This window comes from Urocitellus parryii, chromosome 10 (genome assembly GCF_045843805.1).
Source record: "Urocitellus parryii isolate mUroPar1 chromosome 10, mUroPar1.hap1, whole genome shotgun sequence".
In the NCBI taxonomy this organism is placed as follows: domain Eukaryota; kingdom Metazoa; phylum Chordata; class Mammalia; order Rodentia; family Sciuridae; genus Urocitellus; species Urocitellus parryii.
In genome coordinates this window covers 88807321-88828053 of record NC_135540.1, presented here as the reverse complement: position 1 = coordinate 88828053, position 20733 = coordinate 88807321, and the positions used below count along the sequence as shown (strand labels likewise).

Here is a 20733-nt window from a genome sequence, read left to right as displayed (position 1 = left end):
CACTGGGTTTGATCCTCAGCACCACATAAAAATAAAATAAGGGCATTGTGTCAATCTACTATATAAAAAAAAAAAAAAGCCACAGGAGTTTCCTTGACACTCTCCTCCAAATTAAAAATGCAACATGACCTCCAAACCAAATACTACTCTGGCACTTCCCCATTAGATTGTTTCTTTTTTTTTTAACCCACAGTTCTTATCAATGTATGCTATACTATATTATATTACTTCATTTCTTGTCAATTAGATTTTCTCCTTACCCAAGTCAAAGTTTCAAACAGTGCTCAACAAGTTTGCCTCTTAAAGTCTCTTAATTTCCCACTTCATTGGACAATGAAAGCACCCACACCTACGTTTTCACTTTTAAACAAGTTAGGACAAATCCTTTCCACAATATGCTTCTTGTACAAAAACATCTTTTCTCTCTTTCAAGGTATTATCTCTCACTTTTTTTATGCATATTCCTCTTCTACCATTCTGTCTTTTCATTTAATATCCACATGTATGCTAACTATTAAACAGCCTTGAAGGATCTACTCTAGCAATAGGTGAACTTCAGAACTTTGAACAAGGAGCATATTAAATCTGGCACAGGGCATCATACTTAACATAAAAATTGGCACACAACATTCACTGCATTTAACTACATCATATTTCTCAAGCTTTGCTGAATAAATAAGATTATTACAAACATGCTTTATTGTTTCAGTTTAACTAGACTTGTATACTTTCAAGGTATTTTTAATTTTCAACAGTCTCAGCAGGCATCTCATTAAAAATATTTAGACATTGTCAATAATATTTAAGGCTAGTAGAACTGAATATTAACTAGCAATAGAACCCAATGTCAAGTAAAGAAAGTGTATCTAGAAAAATGGTAAATTAATAAAAAATGCAAAAATCTAGATAATGACTAACAGAGTTAATATAAAAACAAATTCATACACCTCAATTCTATATAAGCTCTTTTATGCTCTCAGGAGATACTGCATAAAAACACTACCAAACAATTATTTTAAGATGGTTTTTAAATGCTATTGTTTTCTTTCTCAACCTATGTATACAATCAAACACACACATATATACACAAAAATGAACATGCCTTAATGACATGTTGGTCAACAATGGTCTGTACATATACAATAGTGATCACATAAGATGATCACCTACAAAAGTACTACCTGAAGAGAAACAATAAGAGAGGTAAATAGGGAGCCTACATCATGGGAACAAATTTTTACTCCTCACACTTCAGATAGAGCCCTAATATCCAGAGTATACAAAGAACTCAAAAAATTAAACAATAAGATAACAAATAACCCAATCAACAAATGGGCCAAGGACCTGAACAGACACTTCTCAGACAGGACATACAATCAATCAACAAGTACATGAAAAAATGCTCACCATCTCTAGCAGTCAGAGAAATGCAAATCAAAACCACCCTAAGATACCATCTCACTCCAGTAAGATTGGCAGCCATTATGAAGTCAAACAACAACAAGTGCTGGCGAGGATGTAGGGAAAAGGGTATTCTTCTACATTGCTGGTGGGACTGCAAATTGGTGTGGCCAATTTGGAAAGCAGTATGGAGATTCCTGGGAAAGCTGGGAATGGAACCACCATTTGACCCAGCTATTGCCCTTCTCAGACTATTCCCTGAAGACCTTAAAAGAGCGCACTACAGGGATACTGCCACATTGATGTTCATAGCAGCACAATTCACATTAGCTAGACTGTGGAACCAACCCAGATGCCCTTCAATAGATGAATGTGGCATTTATACACAATGGAGTATTACGAAGCACTAAAAAATGACAACATCATGGAATTTGCAGGGAAATGGATGGCATTAGAGCAGATTATGCTAAGTGAAGCTAGCCAATCCCTAAAAAACAAATGCCAAATGTCTTCTTTGATATAATGAGAGCAACTAATAACAGAGCAGGGAGGAAGAGCAGGAGGAAAAGATTAACATTTAACAGAGACATAAGGTGGGAGGGAAAGGGAGAGAAAAGGGAAACTGCATGGAAATGGAAGGAGATCCTCATTGTTATACAAAATTACATATAAGAGGTTGTGAGGGGAATGGGAAAAAAAACAAGGAGAGAAATGAATTACAGTAGATGGGGTAGAGAGAGAAGATGGGAGGGGAGGGGAGGCGGGATAGTAGAGGATAGGAAAGGTAGCAGAATACAACAGTTACTAATATGGCATTATGTAAAAATGTGGATGTGTAACCGATGTGATTCTGCAATCTGTATTTGGGGTAAAAATGGGAGTTCATAACCCACTTGAATCTAATGTATGAAATATGATATGTCAAGAGCTTTGTAATGTTTTGAACAACCAATAAAAAAATAATAGCAAAAAAAAAGTACTACCTGTCTTAATTCAACAAGCACACTCTACAATGCTCACACAACAATAAAATAACATACCAATACATTTCTCAGAATATATTCCCATTGTTATGTGAGGCAGGACTATAATAGAATATTCCCATTTTTTCAATTGCTAAAGTAGGCAAAATAGCTTTATTTTAGAGGGGGAAAAATGTCACTGGGGACTGAAAAAATAAAATATCAATGATTATTTTCAAAAGTCACTTCCTTAAGAGTTTATATATACATTTATACACACACAATTGTGTTTACATATGAGATGGTGTGATTTTTATGGCCTATCATCAGGAAATCTTAGAACACCATGTCACAAAATATTTACTGAGCCCTTCCTTACTATAAAGTACTATGTACAAAAAATTATATGAAATTTAAAAATTAGGTCCCTTGGATTCTCATTTACAATAAAACACAGTAAGACAAATGAAATCATGTCCTTCAAACTGGTTGGAACTATGCACATGAACTAAAAGATGGTATGACTAATTGGGAAGAATTTACTTCTTTTTCACATAAAAATAAAACAAAACTTTAAGCAAAAATTTTCTTTTTAATATCATTGACTAGGAAATTGGTTTTTCAGTAACACAAACACTGCTGCTCTGCCATGTGTCACCTATTTGATCTTGATCAAGTTATTCAGCTTTCTCAGCTTTTGATTTACAAAATGACAGTAAAATTTATAATGTATAAGGTTTTTTTGTTAAGTGATTAGCACAGTGTCAAATACAAAATAACTGCGTAATCATTTAGTCATTTTTATTATTAAGAAAATGATTCTTATACTGATCATGGCAAGAAAGTACTTACTTGTCCGACTGCCCTGCATTTGCTGTGCTTTCAGCTCTCATACGGGTAAGTGCAGCAGCAGCTTCATCCAACGCACAACTAACAGACGACGTCAACCTCCGAAGAACTTCAGGATCTGCAAAGGCTTTACCATCAGCCGTGGATAATTTGCCTATTCCTATTATATCATTTCACACAAAAATGGATATACCCAAAAGAAGAAACAAAGCAAAGTTCATGTTACTTAAATCTATATACGTTAAAAAATAAAAATCTCCAAATGGTACAGTGGCCATATATCTTATCTCACTAAAATATGGGGAAAAATTCCTCAAATTTTCTAAACATCTTAATCTTCTCATGTGGCTTATAACTATGTGATCCTATCACTCCCTCAATGTCTGATATGGGTCATTAGCCTATGCTGGGGTAACCAGAAGTTCTCAGAAGTCTTGTCATGACTTTGGAAAAGAAACCTAAGTTCAAAGATTGCTAAATTAGAAAGGTATGAGTCAAGCACTATTTAGCTACTTTTATCACCACATACAGAAAAAAAACATCCAAAATAAAGTCAACAAAGAGGAGAGTAGAAAAACAGAAAGGAGAAACCATCCTGAAAAAGTTATTTTTGATGCACTGACGACAGAAGCACCAGTACCATCCCTTATTTTTGGTAAATGTTCACTTTTGCTCAAGTATATTTAGCTGGCCTATCACTTTAAAAAAAAAAAAAAAGTGACCCAATAATAAATACATTTTAGACTATAAGCTATATATGAGTATTTCTTATTTCAAATTATATCTACTTACTACATATACTTACTAAATATAAGTATATAAAATTACCATTCTAAAAGTCATTCAGAAAAGCAAAAAAAAAAAAAAAAAAAAAAAGAAATTCAAAAGCAGAAATGGTCAGTGACCATTTAAATGAAACATCATGTATTTCTTTTCTAGATATTCCTGTAAAGCAAGCTTATCTCTAACCACTATAGTTCAGTGGTTCTTAATCCAGGCACTGAATCACCTGTGGTACTTTTCAAAAATACAGGTTTTAAGCTCTCCAACATCTGCAGATCTATTTCAGTAGTAGAGGGGTGGGGATGTGGTTCAGTGGTAATGCGCTCGCCTGGCATGTATGGGGCGGGCGCTGGGTTCGATCCTCAGCACCACATAAAAATAAAATAAAGATGTTGTGTCCACCGAAAACTGAAAAATAAATATTAAAAAATTCTCTCTCTCGGGCTGGGGATGTGGCTCAAGCGGTAGCCCGCTCGCCTGGCATGCGTGCGGCCTGGGTTCAATCCTCAGCACTACATACAAATAAAGATGTTGTGTCTGCCAAAAAAAAAACAACTAAAAAGTAAATATATTAAAAAAAAAAAAAGTAAGGCATAGGCAGTCACATATTAAAAGCAATTCTGATGTATAATCAAGATCAACAGTCTTTAATATCTAATATTATGATGGATATTATTGAACCCTGCTACTCAAATATGTGGTCCATTGAATAGAAGCATTGCCATCACTTGAGAGCTTGTCAAAAATTCAGAATCTCAGACCCCAAGCTTCACTGATCTAAAACCTGTATTTTTAAAAAGATCCTCAAGTGACTCACATGCAAATCGAAGCTTAAGAGACATCAACAAAGGTTTTAGAACAATGGCAGAAACAAAAAGTTCATTTGGTAATAAAAATATCTACACAAATATATTTTGTAACAGTAAAGGGGGCACAATAATTGTAAGTTTGGGTTTAAAGTTTATAGAAGAAAACTTTATTTTCTTTCTTAAAAAATCTAAGATATCAAGTATTATATCTTGTAAGATCAAAGGTAATCTGGCAAGAAGCCTCTATGATTTAGCTATAACAAGATGTTCACAGAAGTCAAATTTCATACCGCTAATCAAGATGTGCAAAAGATGAAAACAGTCTTATGCTGGGAAGACTGATAATTTACCATGTAATTTGTTGAATCTGCTACAGTTATATTTATCCAGATATCATCTATATTTGTTAAAAGATTATTATGGCACCACTAAGTTCAAGGTCACAGATTTCCATGTAAGAGAATTAGTTTGAATTTTGCAGCCAACCCAGATCAACTATATAACAATATTTGTCAGTGATAGCAAAAGGAACTAGGCAAGATGATAAATATTTATCAAAAGACTTTATAATAAATCTTTATGAACATCTCATGCATTCATAAACAGATTATTCTATCACTAAATAGGAAATAACTAAAGATATAGATGATAATAACCTTCTGAATAAGTAGTCATCAAAAATTAATCATACTAGTTATTCTGCATTATAATGATCCTTTTTTTCTAGTTATATTAATCAGCACCAATCAAAAAACAGAGGAAGAACAAGATGACCACATTTATTCTTTCCAACTTCTGACATTTAAACAAGTGAACAAAAGAATCACAAAACTTAAGAAGGCACATTAAAATATCTAGATTTCTGATTTTAACATAAGGGAGTAAAAAATAATTGTTTGACCCTCTTAAAATAATTTTTAAAAGAGTGGAATGCAACAGAAACTCGATCCTTGAAAAAACTAGGGAATAGTTTTAAATCTAAAAAGCATTTATTTATGAAGGCAAATTAGGAGATGTAACTGATTTAACAACAGAATAAGAAAAACTTAACAAGAGACAAACAAGGTGATCACCCTAATAAGACTCAGGAATTAAAGGTACCCGACACAAGGGTAAGGCTTTGTTTGTAAAACATTAAAAGTGGTTTAACAACTGTGCTGAGTAAATGAACACAAGTGTCCATCTCCAAACTGAACCATAAAGGTCTAGGACTAGGTCTAGAACCAGAAAGGTCTAGGACTAGAGGAAAAGGAAATAAAGTACTAGATGGAAAATGAAGAATAAGCGAACATCTATATGATGAGCAGTGAAATTCTCAGTCCTCTTACACTTTCTCAGTACCCATAATCCTAAAAATTATCACGTATGTTTTTCGAAAAACTGGACACAAAGATAAGATCTAAAGATATCAATATTTGGTGCGCTCACATATAAATGAAAGATCTCTGTGTAATCAGTGCTAAGTTTCATTCTCAAATGTTCCTTATATTACCTACCCCTGGCATACATAGCTTACACAATTCTTGTGATACTGAATTTGATACATTTTATTTCCATGATTAAATTATGTTATGGGGCACAGTTGATCTGAAGATAGATTGCCCTGGTGGGCCAAACCAATCATACAAGCTCATAAAAGGCAGAGATTTCTTTGGCTGGTTAGAAATATAGAAGTCAAAAATTTGGGGAATAAAAAAATTCTGCATGCCACTCTTTGCATAAAGATCATCATGTATCGGGCTGGGGATGTGGCTCAAGCGGTAGCGCGCTCGCCTGGCGCGCGTGCGGCCAGGGTTCGATCCTCAGCACCACATACAAAGGAAGATGAAGATGTTGTGTCCGCCGAGAACTAAGAAAAATTAAATAAATGTTAAAATTCTCTCTCTCTCTCTGTCCCCCCCCCTCTCTCTCACTCTCTCTTTAAAAAAAAAAAAAAAAAAAGATCATCATGTATCAAGGAATGTGGGCATGCTCAAGGGTAGTGAGAAGAGTCCCAGCTAATATAGACCATAAGAGTGGAATCTCAGTTCTACACCTAGAAAGAAGTGAATTCTGCTACTGATAACAATGAAATGGGAAGTGAACTTTCTCCCAAAGCAACAGATAACAACTTGCAAGGGCAATTTCAGCCCAGTGAGACCTTAAACAAGAGAAACATGGCAGAAACTAAGAGATAATAAATAAATGCCATGTCACACAGCCATGTTTTAAATGAATTGTTATACTACAACAGGAAACCAATACATGCATTATAGTAAAGCATGTGAATTGGGGAAACATTTGTAAAGTTTCTAATTTATCTTTTTATGTCACTGCTATTGACTACAAATAGAATAAAGTGATCACCAGACATTTGAGGGAAATTCTGAATGTAAAAACAACCAAGAGTATTCCAAAGAAGATCAAAATTTTAAAATGACATAAATTCTCAAGCTTTGAAAAAGGAATAGGGAAAATTGGCACAGATTTGGAAAAATCATAAATAAATGTGCCAAACTTTCCCAAAAGCAACACCAGAAAGAAGACAATAAGGGTGTAGAAGCTTCTAAAGTCTGAAGGAAAATTATTTTTATACTGGAATTCTGTATATAATCAAACTATTAAGTAAGAGATTAGTAAGAAAGACATTTTCAGACAGGTCTCAAATATTTTTACCTCCCACGCATCCTTTCTCAAATAAAGCTTTAGATACTTAAACCTTATTTAATATCAACATTACAGAAAGAGGAAAACCAGACAGTACCTGTATGATACATAGGAAATATACAGCACCATGAAAGATTATTCTTGCCAAAAACAAAATAAACTGGAATTAATCAAATATCTGGATCTGAATTCTGATTTATGGTAACTTTAACTCAGAGGAATGACAAAATCCATATAGTGGTCCAAATAACTACCACTTCAACAACAGAAAAAAAAGGACAAATATAATTAAATACACTTAGAAAAAATAATACTTTAAAATAGGATAACCTTATTTGGATCCCAATTCAAACAAATCAATTGTAAAAACAAGCAAAAATGGATAAACATGAAACCATACTGCCCATATAGCTGTAGTTACTGAAAATGGATGACAATGGAGATACAGAGAGCTTATTATGTTATTCTAAGCTTTTGTTTGAAAATTTTTATTACTAGGAAAGAAAAGAAGAAGGGAGAAGAGAAGTGAAAAACAAGATAAATGAGGAAGAAAGGGGGCAAAAGGAGGCTAGTTTGTTAGCGAGTATAATGAAAAAATGAGAATATAAAAACAAGAATAGTGAAGCAACTACTAGCGTCCCATAAAGAGGCACTCTATCTCCAAAAGTCAGCTATCAATTGTAATCTATTTTCATCTTTGAACTTGGTTCTGCCTCTAGGGTCAACAGAAAACAAACATCCCTATTCTATTAATTAGTCTTTTAAGCATTTAAAGTGTAGTTTATTCAACCTAAGGCTTTTTTTTTTCTGCAGAAAAAGTTATCTCCTATTACTCATGACATATTTCCAAATAATTTCATCATTCTAATTTCTATAGTATAATTTGCACTTCTAAAGCAACAGCAAATTTCTAGCAAAAGCTAAATTATGTCTCAACCATTCTTTAAAAACAGTTTTCTATACTCAAAAAGAGCACCTTACATATGCCTTACTATGTATGGATTGCCTGTGTTTGGTGGAAATCCTTTTAATAATCCATTCTACAATTTATTTAATCATGAGTCCTTCCAACAGTTAGATGCTCTGTTACAAGACATATTGAAAGAATTACTGAACACTAATAAGTCATTTTTATGCTATAATAAAATAGCAGCATGCACTTGATATACAATATATAGAGCATCAGAGTTCTCAAGCCATGAAAAATAAATGTTCAGAGTATATTTATGCCTATTTTTGAAAACTTAAAAAGATATATAGGATTTGTAAAACTGATTATAGAGATTCAGAGTTATTATCACCTTACATTTAGGGCATATTTTACATATATGGTACTAAATCTTTGATTATGTACATAATCTCTAATTAAAACATCATTCTTACAGCGACACTACAATACACTCTACAAAAGTATGATGATTTACTATGCAAGGTTATAAGAGAGAGCCTATACCAATGCCTAGGAGAAATTATATACAATCACTTATTAGTTATTTATGGAAGATATGTTCTAAGAAGTTGCTGTTAACCTGAATTACTAAATTCTGAACCATTACTCCTAGGACAAATACAAGATTAGGTTATCTCAAATATCTGGTTACAGCATTTTCAGTAACACATAACCTTGTTCACATGTGTTTCTGTTTACATCTTATCTGACACATGTGTTTCTGTTTACATCTTATCTGACATGTATTGTTGAACACTGAACTCACAATCAACAACACTATAACTCATGCCTGAACAAAGCTTACCTAACAAACACATTTTTTCCATAACACTCTCTTATACTAGGGAACACCTTCTTATTCTAAGGAACACTAGATAGCACTCAGCATTATGCTTGGGGATCATTTTAAGCAGTGAAATCACTAGTAAACACACACGTAAATACACACACACACACACACACAAATGCGTCAGATTCAGTGGTGCATATTTGTATGTAATTCCAGTGACTTAGAAGGCTAAAGCACAGGAAATACAAATCTGAGGTCAGCTTGGACAACTTAACAAGAACTAGATTCTGTCTCATAATAAAAAGATAAAAAGGGCTAGGAATGTAGCTCATTGGTAAAGCATTCCAAGGTTGAATCCCCAGTACTTAAAAAGGGGGAGCAAAAATGTGGGAGGAAAAAAGGCACTACACAAACTGCTAAAGAACAAGAGTTAAAAGCAGGAAGCATCATCTTGCTTGACCTTAGCTGGGAACATGCAGATATGGTAACTCAAAAATTCTGCTGTTCTGTGCTTATCCATGAAAGTCTGAATACTGATTTGGAGATTACAAGTACATTTTGGCATGCAGGTAGGCAAATTCACAAACATTTCACTCGAGTAATGAAAATTAAAATCTATTTTAAAATATGTTCCATGTAATTGTCTAGAGAGTAATGATTAACCTTTATGAATTGTTATCATACTAAACACACAAGACCACACATTTATAATAACAAGAGTTTTTATTAGGTTTATGTGCAACTTTGGATAATAAGGTAGATTTCTTTTCCTTTTTTTTTTTTTTTTTGTTGTTGTTGTTGGTGGTGGTGCTGGGGATTGAACCCAGGGCCTTGTGCATGCAAGGCAAGCACTCTACCAACTAAGCTATATCCCCAGCCCAGGTAGACTTCTTATTATGTAGAGTTAACAGACATACCTGCAGCTTCTAACAGAGCTTCCAGTCTAGCCTGTGTTTCTGGATCTACTGTCCTGAGGTCTGCACCATCAGCAGTACCTGACAAGAGCAACTTGGAAGCCGTTTCCAGCATTGGATTTTCCAAATCATCCTGATCCAAAATGAAAGACTCCACCTAGAAAACAAACACAAAAAAGAAAAAAAGAAAAAAGAAGAAGAAAAGAAGAATGGACGGAAAAGTGGAAAGGGAAAAAAAGGAAGAAGGGAAGGACAGAGAAATATGTTAACATAATTACCAATTATAAATATAATGATAACCCTAAATAAATTTAAAAAAGATACCTAAGCTCCTTGCTTAATAGAAAATTATATTTGTGTAAGAAATTATTATTTAAGAACAGTCTCATTTTGTTTTCAATTTTAATGTGGTTATGAGATATATATAAGTTTACAAAGTTAGTTATTATGCTATAAAACTTTGACTTTAGGAGAAGACATAAATCAGCAGTTCCTCCCTCCTTCAGACCTTAAATCAGTCTTTAAATGCATTACTTTCAGGATGCTTTTATACATTTATGAACTGCTATGCTTGCAAGAACTTCATCTAAGGCTTATATTTAATAATATTATTAAATATTGAGATTAAACTATAATATAAAAAATCATATAACCATTAACTTCATCAGAAAAATCTTTTAAGTACTGGAAATCTATCAATTATCTAGGCAAATAAATATGAATTCTAAAATTCTTATTTGTGCTTGGAAACTTTATTACTGGCAATAAATATTGTCTTAATTAAAGTAACAGGCTCGCTTCTATCATTTTTAGAATGTCTGCCAAACACTGAGCTTGTCAGTTGTACTTTTCAGTACAAATGCTATTTCATGAAAAAATATGGCTCATTCACCTTACATCTTGAAAACAAAAACACCACTGCCTTTCCTCCAAACACCCTATTTTTTAATGTAGCAGAAGTGCTTTATGTATACTTCCAATTTTGTCACACCCAGTCCTATTAGAAGAACATGCATTAAAAAGTGGAGCTTTTATAAAATTAATAACTTTTACTGCTTTCATTTTTAAGGTAAAATTGGCTTTTAATTTTTCTTTAACTACAAGTACATGGCAACCAAAAATATAATGAAACTAGAATAGTTTGATGCCGTGACCTTAAGAAATCAGAATGTTTACTTGCAAAGATGCTCTTGTACCACTAGTACAATGTCAACCTAGTAAAAATGACAATTTCTTAGTATTATGATGAAAATAGTTTTGAACACCTTAAACACCCTGAAACGAACTTTGGGACCCTGAGAAGCCCACAGACCTATATTGAGAACCACTAACCTTAAAAAAAAAAAAAAATCAGATTCAATTAAAAGAAATTTAAAGAATTATAAACTCCTAAGGCATAGGGAAAATTTTCATTCTGAAAATCTCTATTGTAGTGCTACTTATAAAGAGATATTAAAGTATATTTCTTGGGCTGGGATTGTGGCTCAGGGGTAGAGTGCTCGCCTAGCATGCGTGGGGTACTGGGTTTGATTCTCAGCACCACATACAAATAAATAAATAAAATTTAAAATATATATATATATTTCTTTCTGTTTATTAATAACAATGTTGATAATAATTATTATATAAAATGTCACTAATATGATCCAAAGAAACTAACTTCACAAATCTAAAGTAATTTTAACACTGTTAATAACTAAAATAGACATATAAAAAATAGACATATAAAAGCAATTAACAACCTACAGCATAATCATGCTCATACCTAGTATGCACAAGTCAGGAGTAAGAAAAATACCTTAAAGAATAAATATGTTAACAAGCATATAAGAATTCTAAAATGTTCCATTTTTAAATGAGGTGACAAATGGTCACCTATCAAGTAACCATGCATAGTGTAATTTTTAATCAACACATTTACTATTAAATTAGATTTCTATTATTTCAAAAGCAAACAAATACAGAATTGCCTGAAATAGTGTAAATATTTGAAAATTTTCATAAAAATTTTAAAGTATACATTAACTTTAACCAATCAAAAACCACTGTTAAGGTGTTAAAGTAAAAAAAAAACACAACAATTTTTTTATAGGTTCGGTTATTTTCAAACGCAGAGGCAAAGGCATGGTAAAGCAAAAATCATCTTGGGTAATAAATTAAACTGTTATAGTCTGGGAAAATTGGAAACTAATATGTTATACTTTGGGAACTGGACTTTGGACATGGTTTGGTCACAGCAAGGTATGATTCAAAACTACATAGTGGTAAAAATGCCTTCCTATCTTAAAAAATGGTTCAAAAGATGAGTCTGGATCTAAAGAAAAAGCTACTGCCCAATGAAAATTTATCTATTAAAATATCCATAATCATTTCAACTCAATGAGAAGACAAAAGAAAGGAATCAGGCACAGTGAAGACACCTCTAATTCCAGGGACCTGGGACACTGACGCAAGAGGATCACTAAGTCTGAGGCCAGCCTGGACAACTTAGTATGATCCTGTCTCAAAATAATAGCAAGGGCTGGGCATGTAGCTCAGTGGTAGAATATTCTTGAGTGTTCAACTCTCACTTGGGTGAGGAGGGTGGAGAGTGGGTGGAGGGAACAAAGGAAATATAGAAACATTAATACAGGTAAGAATGAATAGATGAAAAATGTTTTAAATTATTTTAGAAAAAAATCTGTTGTGTACTTGTATTGAAATATCACACTGGACCTCATAAATATGTACTTTGTGTCAATTTAAAATTTTTTTAATTACGTTTTTTAAACTTACAATAAACACTATAAAAATTTGTAAATTGACTTTAATTTTTTTTTTTGTCCCAGATTGAACCTGGGGTGCTTAACCACTGATAGATTCCCTAATCCCCACCTTTTTAAAAAATATTTTTGAGACAGGGTTTCACTAAATTACTTAGGACCTCACTAAGTTGTTAACTCTGGCTTTAAATTTGTGATCCTCCTGTCTCAACCTCCTGAGTAACTGGGATGGCACATGTGTTCTATCATACCCTGCATAAGTTGATTTTTAAATTCATTACTTTTACAATATAAAAAAATTTGAGTGGCTGGGATTGTGGCTCAGTGGTAGGACAGCTTGCCTAGCTTGTGTGAGGCACTGGGTTCAATTCTCAGTACCACATATAATAAAGGTCCATCAACAACTAAAAAAATATTTTTTAAAATGATAATTTAAAAACAGTAAATTTAAATGACTATGAAATACTACATAGAGAACTTTAAAGTAGCCAGTGGAACAAAATGCTACCTTTATTTCTTTATTAAACACATATTTATTTAAAACCATTTTTTTTTATGATTTGGATCTGGAATTGCCCCCAGAGGCTCAAGGGTGAAGGTTTAGTTCCAAGGCAGCAAGGTGAGATTCGTGGGAAGAGATTGGATCATAAGGACTCTCCTCATCAATGGATTAATCCACAGGTAGATTCATAGCTGATGACATTATTGAGAGGTAGTGGACAGTGTAGGAGGTAGGGTCTAGTTGGAAGAAGTAGGTCACTAGGAGATGTGCCCTGAAGGGGTATTTCTTATCCAAGGACCCCTTCCCCTCACTCAGTCTACTGCCCAGCTGCCATTGAAGTGAGCAGCTTTTGCTCAGTCACATCCCTCTGCTCACCAACAGATCCAAAACAATAAAGCCAGTCAATCATGGTCTGAAATCATAAGCCAGAATAAATACTTCCTTTTCTCATAAGTTGTAATAAATCCTTCCTTTTCTCGTAAGTTGGTTTTCTTATGTATTTTGTCATAGCAATAAAAAAGTTGATTAACACATTCTATGGGCAAAAGATAACGATTTACTACTAGAGGATACAAATGTTTGTAAAAACCAACCCTACCATTTAAGAAACTTATATATCTTTTAATGAAATTACATACAAATAAAAAAATACAAGATAAAAAAATAAATAAGTAATGAGATAAAAAAGAGCCATACAAATTCAGAGAAAAAGTCTAAGAGTACTTCCTCCTTTAACATCAATTTTTGTTTTTCCAATTGAAGGTCAGGGGAGTGTAGCTCACGAAAGACTCCAGGGTTGATACCTGGTGCCATACAATAATATTCAATACTCTTTCCAACTGGGAGGATCTTATGCTACATTATAGAGTAAGTGCAAAAAGAATAAAATGAAGGTGCAATCTCATAAACATACAAAAATACACTTATTTTTCTCTTATTTAAATGTAAGACAGATTATGAGCATACATACACCTCTCTACTACATCCTCAGTTGAGGTAGTTCAGACTAAAAACTGATGCTTTTTCCCAAGGAAAACTCACTCATCTTTACTATATGATTCTTATAAAAAATTTTTATGATTCATAATCAAGTTCTGGAAAATAAATATTAAAAACGGTCTGAATTAAGAAATTTAAATAAATATTTTAAATACTTTATTACATAAGGTTCTTGGGATTGAACCCGGGGCCTTGCATATGTTATGCAAGGGCTCTACCACTCAGTTACAACCTTATATTTTCTTTAGATGAAATGTATAAATAACTCTCAGGAAGACAGGAAAGAGAAAAGGAATGTCTTTTTTAAAGTCTCGCTAAGAGGGGGAAAATGCTATTAAGGTTATGACTACATAAAGTATGACAAAGTTAAAATTAAAGTATTCTGGTTGTGTTGTTTAAACCAGTTGGATATTTCATGAAATGATGCATGTATCAAATTTATGTATGAAGAACCATCTGGAAGAGCCAGAGAAAAGGCGGGGGGAAATCAAACAAAGAAGAAGGACTTCAAGTTCAAGGCCAGCCTAGGCAACCTGGGGAGACCCTATCTCAAAACAAAAAAAATCTAAGGACTTAACTCAGTGGCAAAGCACTGGCCTAGTATGCACAAGGCCCTAGGTTAATCCTGAGTACCTCAAAAAAAAAAAAGAAAAAAAGGGAGGGTGGGGGAAGAGAGAGAAAAGAAAGCAAGACAATGCCAAGAGCCAGAGAAATGGCAGATTTCTAAATATCTAACACAAAGGGACCAATTATCCAATTAACTAGTTCAAGAGAACACCAAAAATTTCAAGACTGGAGTAATAAAAAGGTCTGCTTTTGTACTGTTTTAGAAAAGTGGAGTTTGAATTTTTCATTTAGGAAATCAGGCTGTTACCACCTAAGTCTACTATTTAAGTACTAAAAGTGGAATAGTCAAACACTATATGCTCCTGATTTCTGCAACATATAAAAACAAGCAGTACCTCCAATGAAGAATTCTTGCCCCTCCAAATAAACAATAATCTAATAAAGCCTTTAGAAATAACTTCCAGTTTAAAAACAAAATAAGGCATTGAGAACAAGATGAATTAGTTTTTCAAAATAGGCACTACTGATATTTTGGGTCAGATAATTATTTGTTGGGGGGCTGTCCTCTTCACTTTATGTATTTAACAGCATTCTGTGGTCCCTACTCATCAGAAACCAGTAGCAACAGTACCTCATCTTGTCAATCAAAAATATTTCCAAATATCCCCTTGGAAGAGAAAAGAACCTCCCCCCCAATAAAATCCTAGGAGGAACAAGGAGGTTGAGAACCACTGAGTTAATAAAACAGAAACAGACATCTAAAATGTGGAATATTTTACAATATTACCAACCACTTTAAGTAAACAGAATAGGAACAAAAAAATAAAAAATAATAAAAGAACTGCTCTAAATAAAAGAGACTTGAAAAATATAACCAGCAAAATAATATAGACATTTAAATCCTGATTCAAACAAGCCAACTATAAAAAAATTGCATTTTTGAGACAAGAAGAAATCTACATAAGTACTGGCTATTAAGGAATCCAAAGATATTACTTTGATTATATAAAAAATGTCCTTTATCTTTTAGACATGCACACTGTAGAATGTAAAAATAATGTTAAGACTCTGTCATAAAATGCTTGAGGAAAACAAAGCTGATTGGAAAATTCTTACTAATACTGAACCTGAGAGATACACATATATAGAAAGAGGCTTTTTTGTATAAGTCTCTGCAATTTTGTGCACGTTAAATGATTTTGGTTTTGAAAGATTAAAGGTGATGCTTCATTGCAGAGGTTGCTTTTGTTTAAAGAAAAAAACTATAGCATTAAAAGAAAAACTTTGCCCACCTTCTCCCCAAAGTAAACCCAGTTTAATACTCAAAACACAAAGACATGGAAATTTGGAGATGCTAGATTATCTGACTAACTGTGAATATTAGCATTACATTTAAAAGGAACTCTTCCTCAAAATAGATACATTATTTCTGACATACTAGAGAAGAATAATCCAGGATAAGGAGACAGTATATTTAGATTAATCAGACATCATGCATAGAAACTCCACTCAAAAAATATCTACCACCAATTACATATTATGGGTAAAAGAGTACCCTAACCACTGTTAAAAAGAAATACAAAAATGGATTTTAATATCAATGTCTTCTACAGAAAGACAACATTAAGTGCAAACAACTCAAACAAGTTTGAAAACAGTGCTAAATAGATAATAACACATTGTGCACAGGAAGAAGAAAAAATTCTGAAAGAATAGTAAAAGAATGATGCTTAAATTATGAGGCTAAGCTCAGCTTACAAACATTTGAGCAGTAAGGCAAATAATTTTAGTGTTTTAGAAAGATAACTAGAGGGACTAGGGTTGTGGCTCAGTGGTAGCATGCTCGACTAGCATGCATGAGGCACTGGGATTCAATCCTCAGCACCAAATAAAAACAAAATAATGTGTCTACATAAACTAAAGATACATAAATAAATAAATATTTTTTAAAAAAGAAAGATAACTAGAGACCTTGTAAAAGGTGTTTTTGGACAAATCACCTTTCATATAAATGTGATATCAGAGACAAAGAAAGCAATCAGGAACTTACTTTAACACATTAAATGTAAGATTACATGATGTGAGAATAAGGAAAAATATCTCTAAGGATAAACAAACATACTTCTATCCTGTGTACTTATTTATCACTGAATTTCAAGATAGTGATTTGAATTTTAAACTGATAATGTATCTTCCAAGAAAGGTAATCTAAATCTTTATTAAACTACAAATGTTTCTTAGAACAACAAATAATTCCACACTTGCTCCAGGAAATAAAAATATTTTCAATCCAAAGTTCACCACACTTAAAATTTTTAAATATCTTAATAAATCCAATCAATATAGAAAACCTCTCTAAAAGAATGTTTATGATAAAGTTTTTTTTATTTTTTTTCCTGGAATTTTACTTTTACTGAATGTATTTGATTTTTTATGACCCATTTGGTCATTCCAATGATATAAATGGGTTTATAAATACACATCTATAATACTATTTTTACTTACCAAAACAAACAAACAAAAAACCCTCTTAAAACAACTTAGAACTGTTATGAACTGAATTACTTAAGATGTCACTTACTCAGTGCTATTAAAATCATAGACTAAGTGAACGTAATGCTAGCTAAATACATTTTCCAAATCTTGGTATCATTTATTATCATGAACATATCTTTTGCATATAAAAAGATACTAAAGAGCTGTACATAAAGGAGCTGCACATAAAAGCTAAGAAACTATAACTTGAATCTATGACAATAGTAATTGAATGTATTCTTTTTTTGTGTGTGGTGATGGTGGTGATTAACCCACACTTACACACCCAATTCCCTGAAGAAATTCTTAATAGTTTACAATGTCTCTAAAGCCCAGAAAAAATATTATCTGCTTTTCAAAGTTCTTTTTTTTAAAATTTTGTTCTAATGGTTACGACAGTAGAATGCACCTTATTCTTTGAATACAGATAATCACAGATACATAGATATTCCACAGATAAGTGCTGGGATGGAATTACATAAAATAAAATAGTATAACTTATAAACTCATCATTAATTTATTCTTCTGCACATAGCCCCATATCCTAATAAAAATTCCTTTGGTTTGTGTTTCATATAGTCACAAACAAGAGTTAAACTTCAGTAAAATACTATACTTGTTCATAAAGACTAAACTGTTCCAAAACTAACATAACTGAGAGAGAATTTTTTTACTCTATACAGACAAAATTTGCAGCAAAGTCACTGAAAACTAATATACTTATAACATGAAAACTAAAAAGATAAAATAAAGTAAAATAGTTTTTCTTGTAAAAAGAATGTCAATGAATACTATGATTATGATAAAATTTTGAGATCAAAACTAAAGTGAACCTGATTAAATAAGTCAGCTTTCAAAAGTATATTTATAAAACGTGATTTATTCCTTCCTACATTTTTCATATTCATCTATCCATAACAAACATCAGTTAAGCACATACTATCTTCTAGAAATACGCAAAGAATCAGTGATACAATTAACATGGCTTTACTTGACACAAAACATGAACTCTGTTTTATGCTTCAAAGTACTTATTTGCATGGCACTCAATATAAAATTATTAATATAATCCAATATAAAATTTAATGATTATAAATTTTATCAAGTAGGCAAATTACAAATGTTTAAAGTAAGACAAAATTCGTAAATTCTCAAATCTAGATTTTAAAAGTGGATTCTTCTGTAAAAGAATTAAAGTTGAAGAGTATTTAAAAAAATTTCTACCAAACTCTTTATGATCAGTAAGATTCAGTAGAAGGATAAAATTTAGTTACAAATTTAGCTTGTTTCTGGTATTATCATTTTTTCATCAATTATCATAAAAACAGCTCCTGAATATAATGATCCCTATGAGATAGCTTTAAAACATCTACAGACACATATACCATAAAATCTACAGGCATAAACCTGCTGAAATTTCAGAATTCTAAAGATAGAAAATACAAAATGATTTTGGAGTGATGAAGGGGGAGGCTGTTAAGATGATTAAAAATCAGATTCATATCAGATTTCCTAAATCCAAGAAAGAAACACGCTTGGATTCGTAAAACTAAGCATTTAGAAAAGAAACCAGTAAATACAATATATCTTCAACCTCTCAGATTAATTATCAACAAATAATTCCTTAATGCTAGAAAAGTGAAAGTATATTAAGACATAAACATATTAGTAAGATTATTTTTATAAACATAAAAGCCATAACCGATAATGAAATATGCCAAAACCTACATTCCAAAGGAAGGGAGCAATTAGTTACAAATGCTAGTTAGCTTAATTTAAGATCTACCACAGGATAAGACTAATTCCCAAATGGGGAAGAAAAAAGAAACTCAATAAATTTAGCTACAGACAGGAAAGGGAATGGGGAGTCAAAGCAATAATAAAATACAATGTTTTCATTATAACCTTAAATGTTAGGAGAGGACCCAAAACAAAAAGGACAAGTTAATATACAATTAAGTGAAGAAAATTCTTCTATTTTTTTTAATGACACGCAGATTAGGCTTAAAAGAAACAATAAGAAAAAATCCAACCATATTCTACTTTGAGGGAGATACTTTTCAATCATCATGATTGAAAATGGAATAAAAAAGCAATTTCAGTCAAGGGTGACATTATTCAATTAATATCAGCTGAAAAAAGAATTCAAAATAAAAAGCATTAAATGATAAAGAGATATTTTATAATAACAGTTAAAATACACTCAGAGTATATAATAGCCAACATTAATGCACCAAACAATATAATAAAGAAAAAAAGTAAAAATGCTAGAAATATAAGAAACTAGAAAAATCCATATAACTTAGTAAGAAACTCTGCACATACTATTAGGAAATGAAGAGCAAGCATATGATACAAGAATAAAGAGGATGAAGAAATCGAATTTTCTATAGTTCTGGAAAACAGAATAGAGTATACAGTCCTTAAAAATCAAACAAACAAAAATCTGATCAACTTTAAGCAAAAGGAAAATCTCAATTGTTTTCAAAAATTTATACAAGGTCACATTCTTGGTACATAAAGCTAAAAGAAACTACAAATTAACAAGTACCAGGGTGTCATGCTATTTGAAAATTTAAAAAGGAAATACAAAAAGTCTACTAACTCTCAGAAATCAAAAGAAATAAAAATTATTATTATTTCCTATTGGATTTGGCCATTTCTGTTTTTACAGAAAAAAATTAGCACTTTAAATGTATTCATTAGAACCAAAGCAGAATTAAAATAAGTAAGATTTAAAATCAAAATACAAATGAAAATGTATCCATGTAATTAACAATGCTAAAAACAGAGGCAAAGAAATTGAGAGGAGTCAGAAGTTTCATTATTGAAACCTCAAATCTGTTCCTGGGGTAAGACTAGCAAAAACAAACAAGTCTTTGGCAAGTATGATCAAAGACAATGAAAGAAAGTGAAAATATAAAAAGAGCTATTAAATTTAGAAAATAGCACAATCAATACATGTAAAAGTCTAAACTAAATGAATGGTTTTGTAGAAAAAGGTATTATTGAAATTAAACCTTGAAGAATATGTATGCTGAAGAAATCTTAAGGGTAGTCAATGACTGACCTTCAAAATGGTACTGATCCCAAATGGATCTGGAGGTAATTTCTACCAAATTTAAGAAACATTAGAATATTAAAGAAACTGATTATTATTTTATTTACAATACCCAGAAGAGAGATGGGAAAACTCTTTAGCTCACTATAAATAATCTCAACAAACCTAAAATGGAATGGCAAAAAACAAATAAATAAAACAAAA

The 20733-nt window shown here is 32.0% G+C and overlaps 1 protein-coding gene and 1 non-coding gene across 7 annotated transcripts in view; both read right to left on the bottom strand.

Moving 5' to 3' along the window:
* Positions 1-20733, bottom strand: part of Ankrd17 (ankyrin repeat domain 17) — a 149375-nt gene that overhangs the window by 73211 nt on the left and 55431 nt on the right. For all 6 annotated transcript variants that reach the window (XM_026402588.2, XM_077803458.1, XM_026402590.2 and 3 more), the window contains exons 2-3: positions 10107-10260; positions 3216-3372 (exon numbers count right to left, since the gene is read on the bottom strand). In XM_026402588.2, the coding sequence (XP_026258373.1) occupies positions 3216-3372; positions 10107-10260 (311 nt within the window). The remainder of the gene's footprint in view (positions 1-3215; positions 3373-10106; positions 10261-20733) is intronic.
* On the bottom strand, positions 9992-10064 carry Trnaa-ugc (transfer RNA alanine (anticodon UGC)). The gene has a single exon. It is a non-coding gene; the product is annotated as a tRNA-Ala (tRNA).